This window comes from Trichechus manatus, unplaced genomic scaffold (genome assembly GCF_000243295.1).
Source record: "Trichechus manatus latirostris isolate Lorelei unplaced genomic scaffold, TriManLat1.0 scaffold00014, whole genome shotgun sequence".
NCBI classification, from domain to species: domain Eukaryota; kingdom Metazoa; phylum Chordata; class Mammalia; order Sirenia; family Trichechidae; genus Trichechus; species Trichechus manatus.
In genome coordinates, this window is record NW_004443950.1 from 12429710 (window position 1) to 12447280 (window position 17571).

Here is a 17571-nt window from a genome sequence, read left to right on the forward strand (position 1 = left end):
CCTGTTTCTGTGGCTTCTCCTACTAGTTAGTCAGCCTAGGGAACAGAGTGGCAGTCTGGGTTATCAGAGCCCCCATGATCCCCAGAAGAGCTGCCCTTGCCCCCTGTGGCCCAGTCTCCCTCCCGGACTCCTGCAAGACCACCTACTCATTAAATGTCACAGTGCACGAAAGGATGCTGGAAACCTGGCTGTCTTGTTTTATTCATTAATAAATCCTAACTTCAATACTGGGTGGAAACAAAATGAACAGAATGATAATATCATCTCTGGGATGTCTGCCCAACTCCAATTTGCATAGGCCAAACCGCTCCTCACCCTAGACCCTTGCCATAAATTTCTTTGCATCTCCCAACACTGGGGCACAAGGCTGGGCTCACAGCTGTTCAAAAGGAATCCCAGAAGCTGCCAACAGGAGGATCATAAAGGTTATACAACCTCCCTCCCTGACCCGTACCTGACTCTGAGTCCCCTCTCTACCCTCCTCAAGAGACATTGCCTGGTATCTGCTTACATATCTCCAATGCCAGGGAGCTCACCACTTCCAGCAACAGCCCATTCTCTCTTCTGACCTAACCTTCCTGCAATCTGCCTCCTTTGACTTCCTACCATTGGCCACGATTCAGCCCTTGGGCCCTCCCCTCCCCCACTTCCTGGTAGCTTTTACATATTTGAAGACCTGGACTGAATTTTTATTTGAAAATATCCAAACCCAAAAACCAAACCTCTGCCATCAAGTTGATTTCGACACATAGCAACCCTGTAGGACAGATCAGAACTGCCCCATTGGGTTTCCAAAGCTGCCATATCTTTCTCCCGTGGAGCTGCTGGCAGGTTCAAACCACCGATCTTTTGGCTAAGAACAGAGCTCTTACCTAGTCCACCACCAGGACTCCTTTATTGGACAATACCTCCTTTATACTGAGATAACCATTTACTTGTTGACTTACATTAAAAAAAATTACATGTAAGTTCACATCTTTTCCAAACAGTGACAGTACTCAGCTCTAAGAGCTTAAGTGTGACTGTCTCCTCACTGCAGAAGACTGCTGCACACACGCACCAAATTGTGCATTCAGGTCGGGAGGTTCTGATGCCCTTGAAATTCAGCCCTCAAAATTAAATTTAAAAAAAAAGAAAGAAAACCTAGATAATTAAACCTAATCACTTGCTGTGATGGTTAATATTGTGTGTCAGCTTGGCTGGGCCATTATTCTCTGTGTTTTGGCAATCATATAATGAGGTAATCACTTCCCTGTTGAGATCTGATACATGGTCACCCCCATGATGGGATCTACTGTGAGTGGTACCTGTGGAAGCGGGGCCTGTGGCAGGTCATCACCACCTGAGCCTTCATCTCTCTGCCCTCTGCCACCTAGTCCTTCCTGCTCTCCTTGCCAGGGCTTTTGGTTTGTTCTAGATCCTGCAGCTGGCTCCTGTTCGTCTGACCTCCGGTTCTTGAGACCTGAGCTATCAGCTTACCTGCAGTTTTGCCTGCTGATCTTGAGATTTGTCAATCTTCACAGCCTGCAACAGCCCTGCTCTCTGGCCTGCCAATCTTGAGTTCATTAGCCCCTGTGGCTACATGAATCAGGAGAATCCTCTTTCCAAACCCCAGGACATGAGACATTACAGCCTCTAAAAACCATGTGAGCCACTTCCTTGATATAAATCTGTCTCTCTCTCTATATATATATATGCTTTACTGGTTTTGCTTTTCTAGAGAACCCAGCCTAAGACATTTGGTACCAAGAATGGCTCTAGAGAAAGAAAATTGTAAGGATGAATTTTCTAAATTGGTTCTCAGGTCTGGTTAGTCTTAAAGATGTTGATGCTTCTGCTTCCAGTAGTAAAGAGGGCACTGCTAATCCATGGCTTGAGGTGGCAATTCAAATACACACAATATCACCACCAATAGATTAGGTATTGGTGAAAGACAGTGCTCTGGGTGATTACATGTATGCTACCTTTCTACAATTTTGTCATAATGAGAAGTATAAGGAAGCTGGTTGGTTGGTCCTACTTTCACTAGACAAACTAGTGAAAGAAAGAGATGAGCTCAGGGCTTCAGAGTCAAAGCTCAAGCACCACATAAATGACCTCAAAGTTTCCACTTGTGCCTTGAAAGACTTATTCTTGTAGTAACAGAGTTGATATTGCCGAAAACCAAACCCAGAGTCTTATTGTAAGAGTGGCTGAATTACAACGCCAACTCAACTGACAACCTCGAACAGTGTCTGAAGTTAAAGTGAGGGCATTGATTGGGAAGAATTGGGATATTCAGATAATCAGGAAGCTGGGGGCACTGAGCCCCTAAATTCCATTGAATCACTTTTGCCAACAGTACCATTAGCCTCTCCACTTCCATCTAATGAGATTAACACAGCTGCATCTAAAGCGCCTTTTTCTGAGTCACTGCCTGGGACACTGCCTGAGGCAGATGCTTTACAAGACACTATTGAATGTTCTCAAAACACTTCCCAACCAATTTTGGCTTCTAGATCTGTAACTAGACTTAAGTACCAGGCAGCACCAAAAGGTGAAGTACAAAGTGTAACCCAGGAGGAAGTACGCTAAACTCTGAAAGAACTACTTGACTTTTCTAATATGTACAAACAAAAACCTGGGGAATATGTGTGGGAATTGCTATTAAGGGTGTGAGATAATGGTGCAAGGAACATAAAGATGGATCAATCTGAATTTATTGATAGGGGTCCACTAAGCACAGATTCTTCATTCAATGTTTCAGCTCAAGAACTTAAGAAAGGATCTAACAGTTTATTTGGTTGAATTCCTCAAAGATGGATTACTTGTTGGCCTACACTTAATCAAGTTGAAGTACCAGACCTGCTTTGGTATACTGTAGAAGAAGGTATTCAAAGTCTTAGGGAAATTGGCATGCTAGAGTGGATTTATCAGGTTAGACCCATAGACCCACACATAGAGTGCCCAGAGGACACATCTTTTTCCACAATGATGAGGAACAAATTTGTGAAGGGAACTCAAGCATCCTTGAAGACTGCTGTGATTGCTATTTTATGTAAGTCAGATTTGACAGTGGGAATTGCCCTAACTGAATTAAGACATATAACTACAATGGGGCTGACTGGAGCCCAAGGTGCTAGGGGCCAAGTGGTAGGGTTCAGTTGACAAAGACAAGGTGGGTATGATTACCATAATGGACAGCAGAGTCAAAGCAGTAATCAGATTAGTCTGACTGTATGGATTTATGACGTTGGCTACTTAGTCACAGTGTCCCTAGGAGTGAAATAGACAGGAAATCTAACAAATATTTACTTGATCTGTACATGCGGATGAATTCTAGGTCAAGTGAACAGCAGTCTAAGTCAAATCGCCAGAATAGAGTCATGGTCCCTCAGTCAATTCCAAGATTTGAGCGAGTTTAAAAACCTACAACCCCTTGAATGAAGAGGAGGCCAGGTCACCTTGGGGAAGGACTCCAGACTCCAATACACTGCCAAAAATTTTTACTGTTAATCTTTCTCCTATCCTTCCCCAAAGGGATCTACAGCCTTTTACAAGAATGACTGTTCATTGGGGAAAAGGAAATCAGACTTTTCGGGGATTACTTGATACTGGCCCTGAACTGACACTAATGCCAGGAGACCCAAAATGTCATTGTGACCGACCAGTCAGAGTTGGGACATATGGAGGTCAGATTATTAATGGAGTTTTGGCTCATGTCCATCTCACAGTAGGTCCAGTGGGTCTCCTAACCCATACTGTAGTGATTTCTTCAGCTCCAGAATGCACAATTGGAATGGGTATACTCAGCAACTGGCAGAACCCCCACATTGGATCCCTGACAAATAGAGTAAGGGCTATTATGGTAGGAAAAGCCAAGTAGGAGCCATTTGAACTTCCCGTACATAGGAAAATAATAAACCAAAAGCAATATCACATTGCTGGAGGGATTGACAGAGATTATTGCCACCATCAAGTACTTGAAGGATTCAGGGGTGGTGATTCCCACCACATTCACATTCAACTCGCCTATTTGGCCTGTGCAAAAAACAGATGGATCTTGGAGAATAACAGTAGATTATCAAAAACTTAACCAGGTGCTGACTCCAATTGCAGCTGCTGTTCCAGATGTAGTTTCATTGCTTGAGCAAATTAATACATCTCCTGGTACCTGGTATGCAGCTATTGATCTTTTTCTCCATACCTGTTTCGAAGGACCATCAGAAGCAGTTTGTCTTCAGCTGGCAAGGCCAGAAATATACCTTCACTTGCCTACTTCAGGGCTACATCAGCTCTCCAGTTTTATGTCATAATTTAGTCCTCAGGGACCTTGATCATCTTTCCCTTCCATGAGATATCACACTGGTCCATTACACTGATGACATTATGCCAATTGAAACTGTTAAGGAAGAAGTGTCAGTGACTCTGGACTTATCGGTAAAACATGCGCATGCTAGAGCATGGGAAATTAACCCCACAAAATTTCAGGCACCTTCTACCTCAGCGAAATTTCTAGAGGTCCAGTGGTGTGGGGCATGTCGACATGTTTCTTCTAAAGTGAAGGCTAACTTACTGCATCTGGCTGCTCCCTCAACTGAAAAGGAGGCACAAAGCCTAGTGGGTCTCTTTGGATTTTGGAGGCAGCGTATTCCTCATTTGGGTGTGCTATTGTGGCCTATTTATCAAGCGACTCAAAAAGCTGTTAGTTTTGAGTGGGGCCCAGAACAAGAGAAGGCTCTGCAACAGTTTCAGGATGCCATGCAAGCTGCTATGCCACTTGGGCCATATGATCTAGCTGATCCAATGGTGCTTGAAGCGTCAGTGGCAGATAGAGATGCTGTTTGGAGTTTTGGGCAGGCCCCTATTGGTGAATCACAGCCCAGACCCTTAGGATTTTGGAGCAAAGCCCTGCCATCCTCTGCAGATAACTACTCTCCTTTTGAGAAACAGCTTTTGGCTTGTTACTGGGCCTTAGCAGAGACTGAATGCTTAACCATGAGCCACCTAGTCACCTTGTGGCCTGAACTGCCCATCATGTACTGGGTGTTGTCTGACCCAGAGAGTCATAAAGTTGGAAGTGCACAGCAGCACTCCATCATTAAATGGAAGTGGTATATACGAGATCAGGCCTGAGCAGGACCCAAAGGCACAAGTAAGTTGCAGAAGGAAGTGGCCCAAATGCTCATGGTCTCCACTCCTGTCACATCACCTTCCATCTCCCAGTCTGCACCATGGCCTCATGCAGAGTTCATTATGATCAGTTGCCTAAAGAAGAGAAAACTCGTGCCTGGTTTACATATGGTTCTGCGAGATATGCAGGCACCACTCAAAAGTGGACAGCGGTAGCACTACAGCCCCTTTCTGGGAACTTCCTGAAGGACAGTGCTGAAGGGAAATCCTCCCAATGGGCAGAACTTCGAGCAGTGCACTTAGCTGATCACTTGGCTTGGAAGGAGAAATGGCCAGATGTGGGACTGTATACTGATTCATGGGCTGTGGCCAATGGTTTGGCTGGATGGTCAGGGACATGGAAAAAACATGATTGGAAAATTGGAGACAAGGATTTATGTGGAAGAGGTATGTGGATAGACCTCTCTGAATGAGCCAAAGAAGTGAAGATATTCATGTCTCTTGTGAATGCTCACCAAAGGATGATCTCAGCAGAGGAGGATTTTAACAATCAAGTGGTTAGGATGACATCTTCTGTGGAAGCCAGTCATCCTCTTTCCCCAGCTACTCCCGTCATTGCTCAATGGGCTCATGAACAAAGTGGCCATGGTAGCAGGGATGGAGGTTATGCATGGGCCCATCAACATGGACTTCCACTCATCGAGGCTGACTTGGCTACAGCCACTGCTAAGTGCCCAATCTGCCAGCAGCAGAGACCAACACTGAGACCCTGACATGGCACCATCCCTCGAGGTGATCAGCCAGCAACCTGATGGCAAGTTGATTACAATGGACCACTTACATCATGGAAAGGGCAGCATTTTGTCCTTACTGGAATAGACACTTACTCTGGATATGGATTTGCCTTCCCTGCACGCAATGCTTCTGCCGAAACTACCATCCATGGACTTAAAGAATGCCTTATCCATCATCATGGTATCCCACACAGCATTGCCTCACTTCACAGCAAATCAAGTGCAGCAGTAGGCACATGCTCATGGAATTCACTGGTCCTACCATGTTCCCCATCATCCTGAAGCAGCTGGCTTGATAGAACAATGGAATGGCCTTCTAAAGACACAATTACAGTGCCAGCTAGGTGGCAATACCTTACAGGGTTGGGGCAATGTTCTCCAGGAGGCTGTGTATGCTCTAAACCAGCATCCAGTATATGGTGCTGTTTCTCCCATAGTCAGGATTCACGGGTCCAGGAATCAAGGGGTGGAGGTGGAAGTTGCACCATTCACTATTACCCCTAGTGACCCAATCACAAGATTTTTGCTTCCTGTCCCTGCGACCTTATGCTCTGCAGGTCTAGAGGTCTTAGTTCCAAAGGGAGGAGTGCTCCCACTGGAGACACATCACTGATTCCATTGAACTGGAAACTAAGAATGCCACCTGGCCACTGTGGGCCTCTTATGCCTCTGGATCAACAGGCAAAGAAGGGAGTTGCCATACTGGCTGGTGTGATTGATCCTGATTACTTAGAGGAAATCAATTAATATTACATGATGGAGGTAAAGAAGAGTATATCTGGAATGCAGGAGATCCCTTAAGGCGTCTCTTAGTACTACCATGCCCTTTGATTAAAGTCAATGGAAAACTACAGAAACACATTTCTGACATGACTAGCAATGACCCAGACCAGGCAAAGAACCACAACAAGCTGAGGTACTTGCTGAGGGCAAAGGCAATATGGAATGGGTGGTGGAGGAAGGTAGTTCCAAATAATAGTTATGGCCACGTGACCAGTTGCAGAAACAAGGACTGTAATTGTTATAAGTATTTCTGCTTTGTATGTGTGCATCAAATATTTTTGTTTTCTTCACTTATAAAATATAAGATGTAAATGGGGCTAGCGCATTTTCAGTTGTACACTTGTTAGTTGTATCATGTTAGGCACAAGTGTGACTTTATAATTGTCTTTATTCAGAGATTATGTATGGTTTAAGGAGATGTGTACATGTACCAAGTTGACAAGGGGTGGACTGTGATGGTTAAGATTGTGTGTCAACTTGGCTGGGCCATGATTCTCAGTGTTTTTATGTGATCACTCCCATGATAGGATTTGCTGTGAGTAGCCAATCAGTTGCAAAGGAGTTTCCTTGGGGGTGTGGCCTGCATCTGAATATAAGCAGATATTCTGGCTTTTTGCTGCTCTGAATCCTGCAGCTGCCTCCTGTTCATGTGACCTCTGGTTCTTGGGACCTGAGCTATCAGTTTATCTGCTGATTTTGGGATTCGTAGATCTTCACAGCCTGTGAGCGGGAGCCCTGCTCTCTGACCTGCTGATCTTGGGTTTGCCAGCCCCTGCAGCTACGTGAATCAAGAGAAGCCTCTATCCTGATCCATGGACTTGGGAAGTTCCAGCCTCTACAATCCCGTGAGCCGTTTCTTTGATATAAATCTCTCTCTATATATATACTTACATGCTTTACTGGTTTTGCTTCTCTAGAGAACCCAGCCTAAGACACAGGGTGAAATGTGGACCACAATGACCACAAGCTCTTCCTTATCAGCTGGAGGCTGATCACAGACAAACCCACTTGCGTTATACAATTCGTAGCATTTTACCCTCCTCACAGAAAAGCATTCAGAACTCTACTACCAGATACATGGCACAGGACATATCCTTTATTATTCTGCACATTTATTTTTCCATGAATAGAATAGCTTTTAAAATAAATCCAAACCAGACATAGAAATCTGCATGACACTGGAACAGTCCATGACATAGAGAGGATACCACTGAAACTGTCCTTATTTACACAGAAGTGGAGAGACAGAGGGACAAGCACAGGCACCTCAAAAGGGACTTCACATTCACCAGTGTTTTGGTGACGTCTGTGATTGCAGCAACAGCACAGGCTCTGTCCCCGCAGCAGTGAGGGTCCTGGGACTTACAGGTGTATGACAATTTTTTCCCCTCAAATTCCCCAGAACGAGTTTCAAAACAAAAGAGTTGGGTTCTTTTATTATTGTTATCTGTTTAATGACAAGTGTTTCTGGCATCAGTTGAAGAATATCTGAGAAAGAGGAACTACTGGGTATCCAGAAAAATCAACCCTTAGGAGGCCAGCAATCTGACATTTCTCTGCTCAACAGCTTATTGTGTCACTGGATCATTCTGGAAAGTCCTGCACTAATCCACGTGCTTCCTTCATTGTAAACTTAGCACAAGCACATCATCATGGAGACATGAAGTTTTCTGGAACTGGATGGGACTTTTGGTTATCTGACCTGACCCCTGATTTTACAGACAAAGAACCTGGAAGCCCAGCGAGGTGATGTCACTCCCTGCTACCCGCTGCCACCAAGCTAGTCAGCAGCAGAGCTAGGGTTCAGCCCCAGGTGTCTGCAACTCCAAATGCTGTGCTCTTTGCACTGCACCACATTCCCTCTCTGTTCTTCTCCATTTCATGCTTTCCAAGAAAACAAACACGTGAAATGAGCTCAGTGGGCCTGTGCTTGCTTTACTACGAAGTGACTGCTTTGGTAAGAATTTGCCAGTCTCGCATTACCAGAGCTGGAAAAATGATCTGATGACCAGAGACTGACTCCCACCTGGGCGGGAACTCTCGCCAAGAATTAAAGCACCTGTGAGGACTTTTGTTCAGCAGGATATCTGGCAAGAGATGGCCTCCGCTTCTCCTGTGTCTCACGGGCATCTGGAATCAAGACTAACGGGCTGATGCGAAATAACCACTGTGCGAAGAGTTTGCGCTTGGCGACTAACCGAAAGGTTGGCAGGTTGAATCCACTAGCAGTGCTAGGAAAGAAAGTCCTGGCGGTCTACATCCGTAAGATCACCACCACTGAAAACCCTGTGGCGTGCAGTTCTACTCTGAAACACATGGGGTCGCTGTGAGTCAGAAGCAACTCGATGGCAATGGGTTTGGTTTGGTTTTTATAATGTGATGGTCTTAAACGGATCTTTTACATTTCATGGAAAATAATGATTCTTTTAAAACCTGGTAACATATCAAAAGTGTCATATACAGTACACAAGAGTACCCTTGTCCTGGATAACCTCTGCTATTAAAAAAAGGCCACAAAAAAGAAGTCAAACATTACTTAGGATAATGCACATACCCCTCTTCATTAAGTGTGGGTAGAAAGGTGAACCCAGAGGTGTCCCAGCACCTCCAAGAGAACTTCCATGGACTTCCTGGGTAACCCCCCTTCCTTACCACTAAAGGGCCCCAGGCTGGAGCCAGTTTCCTCTCATCCCATCCCAGGCTCGGGAGCCAACTTCCTCCACAAGGCAGCACCATTGCATTGGTTTGGTGTTGGTTCAGCTAGCACCACTACTCCAATTTCATCTTGGGACAAATGTCTGGAGGCAGAAGGGCCACAGGCAGGTGGCTGAAGAAAATTGCAGGCTCCCTCTGATTGTTCCCCTGTTCTCATCCATACATGCTTTTTCTGGCTGTTTGCTCTCCTTTCAGTCAAATGGTCTTAGCTTTTCATGTCCCACAGTTTCAGAGAGTGACTATTTGCATCAAAAGAGAGCAGCAAAACAATTTCCTCTCTGCAACCAGCTAGATGAGAATAATGACAACATCACCCCTCTTCCCTTCTTCCAGCACATTGTTCTTCTGCTAAGAAATGCTTCTTTGCCACTTGATTGTATTTCTTTTTTAATTGCAGCCTTTGTGGGTTTACACATATTGTTCTGGATATTTCAAAGACCTCTCTGTGCTGGGAGTTAGGGAGTCCAAATTTAGGGTCTGACTCGATCCCTTAGTAGCTGAGAAACCTTGAGCAAGAATGATTTTAAATTTGTTTTGGGCCCAAGATTCTGCAACAGGGCCTCGTATAGCCAGGATAAGAACCCAGGAGTCCAGATTCCCAGCAGGGGCTTGAACAGACTCAAATCATAAACAGAAACCCCAAAGAGATGCCACCAACTTGCCAAACCTGGAATCGTTTCTCTCACTGAGCCGAAATTAACCACTACCACCCTCGAGGGCACCACTCGTGAGCTTGTATCCAAAGTAAACCTAGAAATTCTCTAAAGCCACCAATCTGATCCATCACTTCAGAATGGTCTCCCCTCAACTTGGGTGATCAGGTTGCAGCCTCCTCTCCAGAGGAGCTGTGTGCTGGTTCCACCTTGCCCTCAAAGGTGCCAGCTCCCCACTGCTCAAGACCCCTGGCCCATTGCTGGGTGGGATCCCCAGGAAAAGGCTTTGCGGGGGTCTGTGAATAATAAACACAACGGACTGTCAGGCTGTCCTGGGGCACCCACTCAGCCCTGTCAGGACAGCAGGGAATCCCATGGTAGATACATCTGACCTCGCTGGGTCCTGCCCCAAGTTCCCCAGAAAGGCCTGGGGAACCACAGGTGTGTGCTTGACAGAGCAAGAGCAGCACGTGGTCTCAGTAGATGTGGCTCATCCAGTGGCCTCTACCAGTTTGTCTGCTGCAGGTCCCTCCACAGAATGTGCTCACTGTGGCTCATCTACATTCCTCCCCTTGACACCCGTAGCTCTGGGCCTCCAGACAACCTGTTCCTACAAGCCAGGTGGAATGGCCCAGAACACACAGAGTGAAAACTGACTATGAAAGTTTCTGCTCACGATCCTCCAAAGTACCTAACTACGGACTTCATTTCAGGGACAAATACATCCAAGCTCCCAGGCCAGCCAAGGCACAGACACCAGAGAGCCAGCTATGCATCTGTCCCCCAAACTGTGCTGGGTTCTTCATTGGTTCATTTGATTTTTGGGTGTCTGACCAAAAGTATCATCCTTTTTCTGATTTGGTGGACTGAGAATTTCCTCCCTGGGCCGAAGCACAAGCAAACGTGGTGGGGAATTCTGCCCAAGGTATGGAAGGAAGACTCCCTGCCACTGGTAGGAAGCTTGGGCTGGCTCAGAGTAGTTGAGACTTCCCCCAAAACAAAGGAGGTTCAATCATTGCTCTCGTTCCCTCCTCTCCTCCTGTTCTTCAAGCCTTACCTATTTGAGCTCACAGCCCCCTGGCCAGGTGACAGAAGGTGAACAAAAACCAGAGTCACTGAATCATTGGTAACTGGGAAAAGAGGAAAAGGGGTTGGAAGGAACATCTTCCAGGAGAGGAATCCCAAGACGGTGTCCGGGTGGTGGCGAAGCCGACACCTTGACCAGGACCTTGGCAGGTGGGGTTCCTCCTCGGGTCAGGCTCAAACGGCCAACCAGTGTTGCAACTGCAGAGAAAGATGGGGAGCCTTTAAGACAGGGCATGGTGGACAGGGGCCAAAAGGACCGAGAGCCAGCTGAGTGGGGTTGTCGGAGACAAAGTAAACAGACCCCTAACAGTTGATTGCACAGACCTCATAGAACCACAAGTTAGTTCCCTAATCGTCACTGAGTCCCAGAAAGGGCAAAGGAGACTTCCCAAAGTCACACAGCAAGTCTGAGACAGGGGCCTCACCAAGACACTCCCACTCTACCCCCCACTCCTGGGGACAAAGTGGGGCTCAGGTGAACATGTCCCTGATGTCCCTGTAGCACTTCCTTTAAGATAAGACATTCTCAGCCTGGTTTGGTGACACTCCGTGGTGGCAACTCACAGAGATAGAATAGGGTTGTAGGGAAGATGGGGCATTTGGCTTCACAGGACCAGGTTCAAGTCCCAACATGGTCCCCTACAAGCCACAGGAGCCCAGTAGCATCTTGCTGAGCACTAGTATCCTCCCGATGACATAGGAGTCGGGGGAGGGAGTTACCAATCACATGCCCTCACTGTTACAAAGCATGGATTGAATCTGGGGAAGCAGTTAAGGGGGCTAATATCTCCCTATTTTAAAAACGAGCAAACCGAGGCACAGGCACACAGAGAGATGGAGCGACTGGCCCCAAGTTACACAGCCAGGACATGGTAAGACCCACCCTCCAGCTGCTTTCTCACTCCACGCTGCCCCTCTGGGTCCCACCAAGCCCCTTCTCCCTCCCTTCTGTCCCACTCCTTGCTGTCTCTGGGCCTAGTCGCCCTTCCCCTTTCCTCTGGCTCCCTCTCTGCCTGGCCAGAGGCAGAGAGCAGAGGGACAGGTGGAGGTTGGGAGAAGGCCAAGGACGAGCCCTCTCCTTCTTCCCCAACACCACACCCAACATCACACCGCCGGGGTACAGCCCTTGACTGCCCGGGTGTTCTAGCTGTGGGTTGACCCTGGGTGGTACACAGCAGGGAGCAGCCAGGGCCATCTCCATGACCCCCACCTGGAAGGGTCCAGGTGGCACTCACCTGGAACTGCCTGATATCCCTCTGGGCCACCAGGTGGTGCTCATTCTCCGGTGTGATGCCATAAGCCAGTCTCTGTGACGGAGGAGACGGGGAGCAGGCCTCAGCGTGGCTGGGGACACACTCCCAGCAGCCCAGCTGACACCCCCACATGAGGGCCACCTGCCATTTAGCCCTGAAGCCTCAAATGGATGGACGGTGTGTGAGGTCCACACAAGACACCCTCAGTCTTGTTTGGGGGGCTTGATGGTTCACTCTGAGTCATCCACCAGCAAACATTTATCGAGCCCTCTACTGGTCAGACTGGTGCTGGGCCCTGGGGACCCAGAGCTGAGGAAACTCACAGAGTCTCTGTTTTGGAGAGCTGACAGGCCATGTAAGGGATTGGCATTAAACGTAAGCACAAGGGTAATTGTTTAACCATGGGTGTCCTAGGTGCTGCAGAGCAAAAGCTCAGAAGGCACAAGTGCGTGGTAAGGGGTAAGGGGAGCTGGCCCAATGGGAGTCAAGGAAAGCCTCCCTGAGGCACAGCACGTGGCAGGGACTTTTTTTTTGAATGAATGGTTGATCACTAGATAGTGGGAAGAATAAAAGCTTTGGGATAAATCAAAGCATGTTCTAGTTCCCGTGTCTGGGATGAGCTCACAGGGCATGGGATTCTCCCAGTGACCCAGGAGGGAGGCCTCCAGCCAGGAATTTCATAGACAGGAAACAGTACAAGGAACCAGGGCGGGACAGACCCTAGGACCCTCCCCGTAAGTTCCTGGACTGTTAGTTCCCTAACGTCCTCGTATTGTACATCACCCGTCTCCCCCATTAGAATGTGCGCTCCACACAGGTAGGGATTTTTGTCCAGTCCCTAGAACAGTGCCAGGCACCTATTAGATTCTCAATCAATATCTGTGAAGTGAATTAATGAAGGACTGAAATATTTATTTTGCAAAATGAGGACATGAAGAAAAGACTGTCACCATAGTTTCTAAAATAAAGAGTATTTTAACAACCAAGAATAGGAAGGACTTAATTTTGGAATAAAGGACAATGTTCCCAATATATTTATACATACATATATATGTGTGTATATATACATATGTATACATATATATACACACACACACAGTACGCAGGTGAAAAAAGAAAATATACTTTAGAAACCACTGGTGTAGACTGACGAGGTTATCAGGTTCAGGAATGAAGTAGACAAAAACCAAGATGACCAGGCCACAGTGGGCTTGGAAGCGGGAGTTGGGACTTCTGGGGACATGACATACCTTAGGAGCAGGGCCAATTACGCAGCCTGTCTAACCAATCTGTAGTGACCTCCAGGGCTGAGCATTACTTTCTCGAGTAAATAGTAGTAGGAATAGCAGCGGTAACAGCAGGTAATATGTACTGAACACCTCCTGTGTGCCAGGCACTATGCTTTGTTGTTGTTATTGTTCATTGCCATCGAGTCGATTCCGACTCATGGGACCCTATGTGTCAGAGTAGAACTGCCCCACAGGGTTTTCAACGCTGTGATCTTTGAAAGCAGATCTCCAGGCCTGTCTTCTGAGATGCCTCGGGGTGGGTTCCAACCACCAACCTTTCAGCTAGTAGTCGAGCGCTTAACCATTTGCGCCACCCAGGGACCTCCAAGCAAGCATTTGCTTTTCCCCTTTGAGGTTTGTATTATTATCCCCATGTCACAAATATGGAAACTGAGGCTAGGGAAGGGTTAAATGACTTGGTCAATGTGGTGGGTCTGAGTGACCTTAATGTCTGTGTCCTGTTTCACGTTTCTCATCCCAACAGGCAATGACTCAGATGCCCCCTCCCACCCTGTCCCCCTCAGCCCCTTGGCTGTCCAGAGAGCTCACCTCCCAAAGGGAGCCTCGTGTGCTGAGGAACTTGTAGATGGTGTAGGCAGGCACCAGGACCATGGAGGAGAGGGCGATGCCCCAGCCGACCCAGTTGGCCCAGAGGGGGAAGACGTAGTCATCATAGGTGAGCGGCTTGAAGTTGATAACACTGACCACCACGACAAACTGTGGGGAAGAGAGATGGAGGGAGAGAGAAGGGAGGAGGAAAACGGAAGGAAGATAGAAGGGAAGAGAAACAAGGGAATAAAAAGAGATAGGGAGAGAAGAAAGAGAAGAGGGGGTGGAAGAAACAGAGATAAAGAGAAAGATAAGAGAGAGATGAGGAGGTGTGAGATGGATTAGTGGAAAGGAGAGAATAAAGAAAAAGGGAAAAAGAGAAATGAGACAGAGGAAGGAAGGAGAAAATTCGAGAAAGACAACAAGAAGGAGGCAAAGAGGACAGGGAGTGGACAAAGGAGAAGAGGAGGAGTGGAGAGGGAGGGAGGAGGGCACGGCTAACTTTGAGCTGGGCTGTGTGGTGGCACACACAGCCCCCAGGGACCCAGGCTCCAGACCCACTCAGCTGGAAGCCCACCCTGGCAACAACGGGACTGAACACCCCAAGCATCAGCTCCCAGAGCCTCCTCCCTCAAGAAGCAAATGTGCCCACCCACCCCCACCCTAGACACAACCCCCCTCACACCAACTCCCCAGCCACAGGCTACACACCAGGAGGAAGGCAGGGCTGACAAACTTCCAGCACAGTCTCCAATAGAGGCCCGGCTTAAACCCCATCATCTGCTGGATGTCGTTACTGAACCTGTCCACACCTGCGCACACACAGGGCAGGCCCATCACCACAGCCTTGCAGAGCCCCGGGCCACCTCTGCTACCCTCCCACAAGACCTGGCCCCTGGGGAGGAAGAAGTGAGGCAAGACGGGACATCCTGGGACTTGGGGAACCTGGGGACAGTGCTTTGCTGGCTGCAGAACAAAGGAGAGGACAAACATCACCACCTTCTATGTGCCACACCAATTAATTTTTCAGAGGAAGACCAAGGCTTAGGGAGGCAGGGGACCTGCCCCAGGTTACCCGACCAGGTCAGCCTGCCTCCAAAGCCTGGCCTTTTCCTCTTCCCTACTCTTTGTTAAAAACAACTGCTATGTATACAGCGCTTTCCCTGACTTCAGTCTGGTAGAATAGTCCAGACTCATACATTGAAATCTCTTTCTAACTGATACAAAAAATAGGATTCTCTAGTGTGTCATATGGAAAAGAAAAAAAACCTAACACTTTGTAAAATGTTCTCCCAGTTCAGCTAAAGAATAAGGTTGGAGCCCTTGTGGCACAGTGGTTAAGAGCTTGGCTTCTAACCAAAAGGTAGGCAATTTGAATCCACTAGGTGCTCCTTGGAAACCCTGTGAGGCAGTTCTACTCTATCCTATAAGGTTGCCATACAAAATATAGGACACCCAGTTAAATCTTAATTTCAGACAAACAATAGCAACATATTTTAGTATAAATATGTCCTATGCAATATTTGGAGTCCCTGGGTGGTACAAATGGTTAACATGCTTGGCTGCTAACCAAAAGATTGGCAGTTTTTATCTACCCAGAGGTGCCACGGAAGAAAGGACTGGCCATCTGCTCCTGGAAAATCAGCCACTGAAAATCCTAGGGAGCACAGGTCTACCCTGACACACATGGGGTTGCCATCAGTTGGAATCAACTCCACAGCAAGTAGTTGGTTGGTTGGTATGCAATATTTGGGACATACTTGTACTAAAAAATTATTGATTGGTTATCTGAAATTCAAGTTTAACTGGGCATTCTCTATTTTATCTTCTAAACCTGGCAACCCTACTCTACAATGTGGAGTACATGACTTGGGAGCAGCAGCTTCTTTACAGTTCCTCTTTATTAAGAGCAAATATTGGATGCCTTTGGGGGTGTTTGCGGGGTCTTGTTAAAGGGAGTTCATCCAAAGTTGAGTTGAGGGGCTGCAAAGAGTTGTCCCCAGTAAGTGACTTGCTCAACTCTGGGATTAGCAGGTGGCTGCCCTGGGATGGAAAGCCCCTTTGCATCTCCAGATAAAAGGGCTCCAGGAGCACTGGGGGCTGAGGCTTTTCCGCGCGCTCAGGGAAGAGCACGTACCATAAAACCAGGAGACTCCAATGGCTTCCATGAGCACAGCAAACAGGATGGAGGTGCCCGCCGCAAAGGTGTCCAGCAGGGTCAGCACATAGATCCCCCCCTGCGGCATGGGGAGGAAAAGTCTGAGGCCATCTTGGCTAGAAGTGGCCATGAACTATTGGTCCATTAAAACATACTAAAACTCCCTCGACTGTTTCAGAATGTGCGTTGGTGAAAGGGTTGTGGTGCTATAGTACCAATGCTACATATTTGCATTCCAGCAAAGCCTTCTGGAGCCTCTAGGTCTAAAGGTAGGTGTTTCAGCCAGTGGAGGAAGGTGGGTTTCCAAGGGAGTTTTGCTGACCCTCCAATTGGTAAATAGTCAAAGGAGTTGCCTGGAACTCCTTGGTCTCAGAGTTGGGAGAAGACAACTGGGTTCTAACCCCAGGGGGTCAGGACACAGGGCAAGGATGCTGGCTTCCACCATGGTTCCCCCTAAGCTTGCCCCAGCCCTACCCACCACAGCTCTAAGGCAGGCAATGCCCAATTATATCAAAATGTAGCCCAGAAGCTCCAGGGAGGCCCAGGGCCCGGCCCTCCTCACCTTGGTTATGCAAAACAGTGCCAGAAGGAAGGTGCCAAAGGTGACGCCAAAGGTAAAGAGTTTTCGGTGCTGCTTCAGGATCTGGAAGTCGTCGGCCAGGCCCGTGATGACCGCCTCCATGCCTCCCATCTGGAGGGAACCAGGCGGGTGAGGGAAGCGTGAGGGCCTGCCTGCGCCTCAGACTCAGGTCCCAGGCTCCCTCGAGCCTCCCACAGCAGGACTCATGCTTCTGGGCTGCTGCTCTGCCTTTCTCAAGAAATTGAGGTCAGCAGGTCCTTCTTTCCCGCCTCATCCTCTCACGCCATTTCTGCCCTGTTCTCAACCAACCTCAACTCAGAAATGATGTGGGAGAGGGTAAAGAATTAACTCCCATATCCCCCTACTCAACATGTGTCTGTACCCTGTCCCATCCACTCAGCCTGCCTGGGGACTGATAAGATGACGGAAGAGTGAAAGACACCCACCAAGACACCCATGTAATACATTTATATTGTTGTTGTTAGGTGCTGTTGAGTCGATTCCGATTCATAGCGACTCTATGTACAACAGAAGGAAACACTGCCCCAGTCCTGTTCGATCCTCACAATCGTTGCTATGTTTGCAGCCACTGTGTCAAT

At 47.8% G+C, this 17571-nt stretch overlaps 1 protein-coding gene across 1 annotated transcript in view; it reads right to left on the reverse strand.

Moving 5' to 3' along the window:
• Window positions 1–11275: 11275 nt before the first annotated feature.
• SLC6A2 (solute carrier family 6 member 2) overlaps window positions 11276–17571 on the reverse strand; it is a 44977-nt gene continuing 38681 nt past the window's right edge. Inside the window, exons 9-14 of the mRNA XM_004371576.1 lie at window positions 16955–17083; window positions 16372–16471; window positions 14946–15046; window positions 14235–14402; window positions 12379–12450; window positions 11276–11341 (exon numbers count right to left, since the gene is read on the reverse strand). Coding sequence (XP_004371633.1) covers window positions 11318–11341; window positions 12379–12450; window positions 14235–14402; window positions 14946–15046; window positions 16372–16471; window positions 16955–17083 — 594 coding nt within the window. The 3' untranslated portion in view covers window positions 11276–11317. The remainder of the gene's footprint in view (window positions 11342–12378; window positions 12451–14234; window positions 14403–14945; window positions 15047–16371; window positions 16472–16954; window positions 17084–17571) is intronic.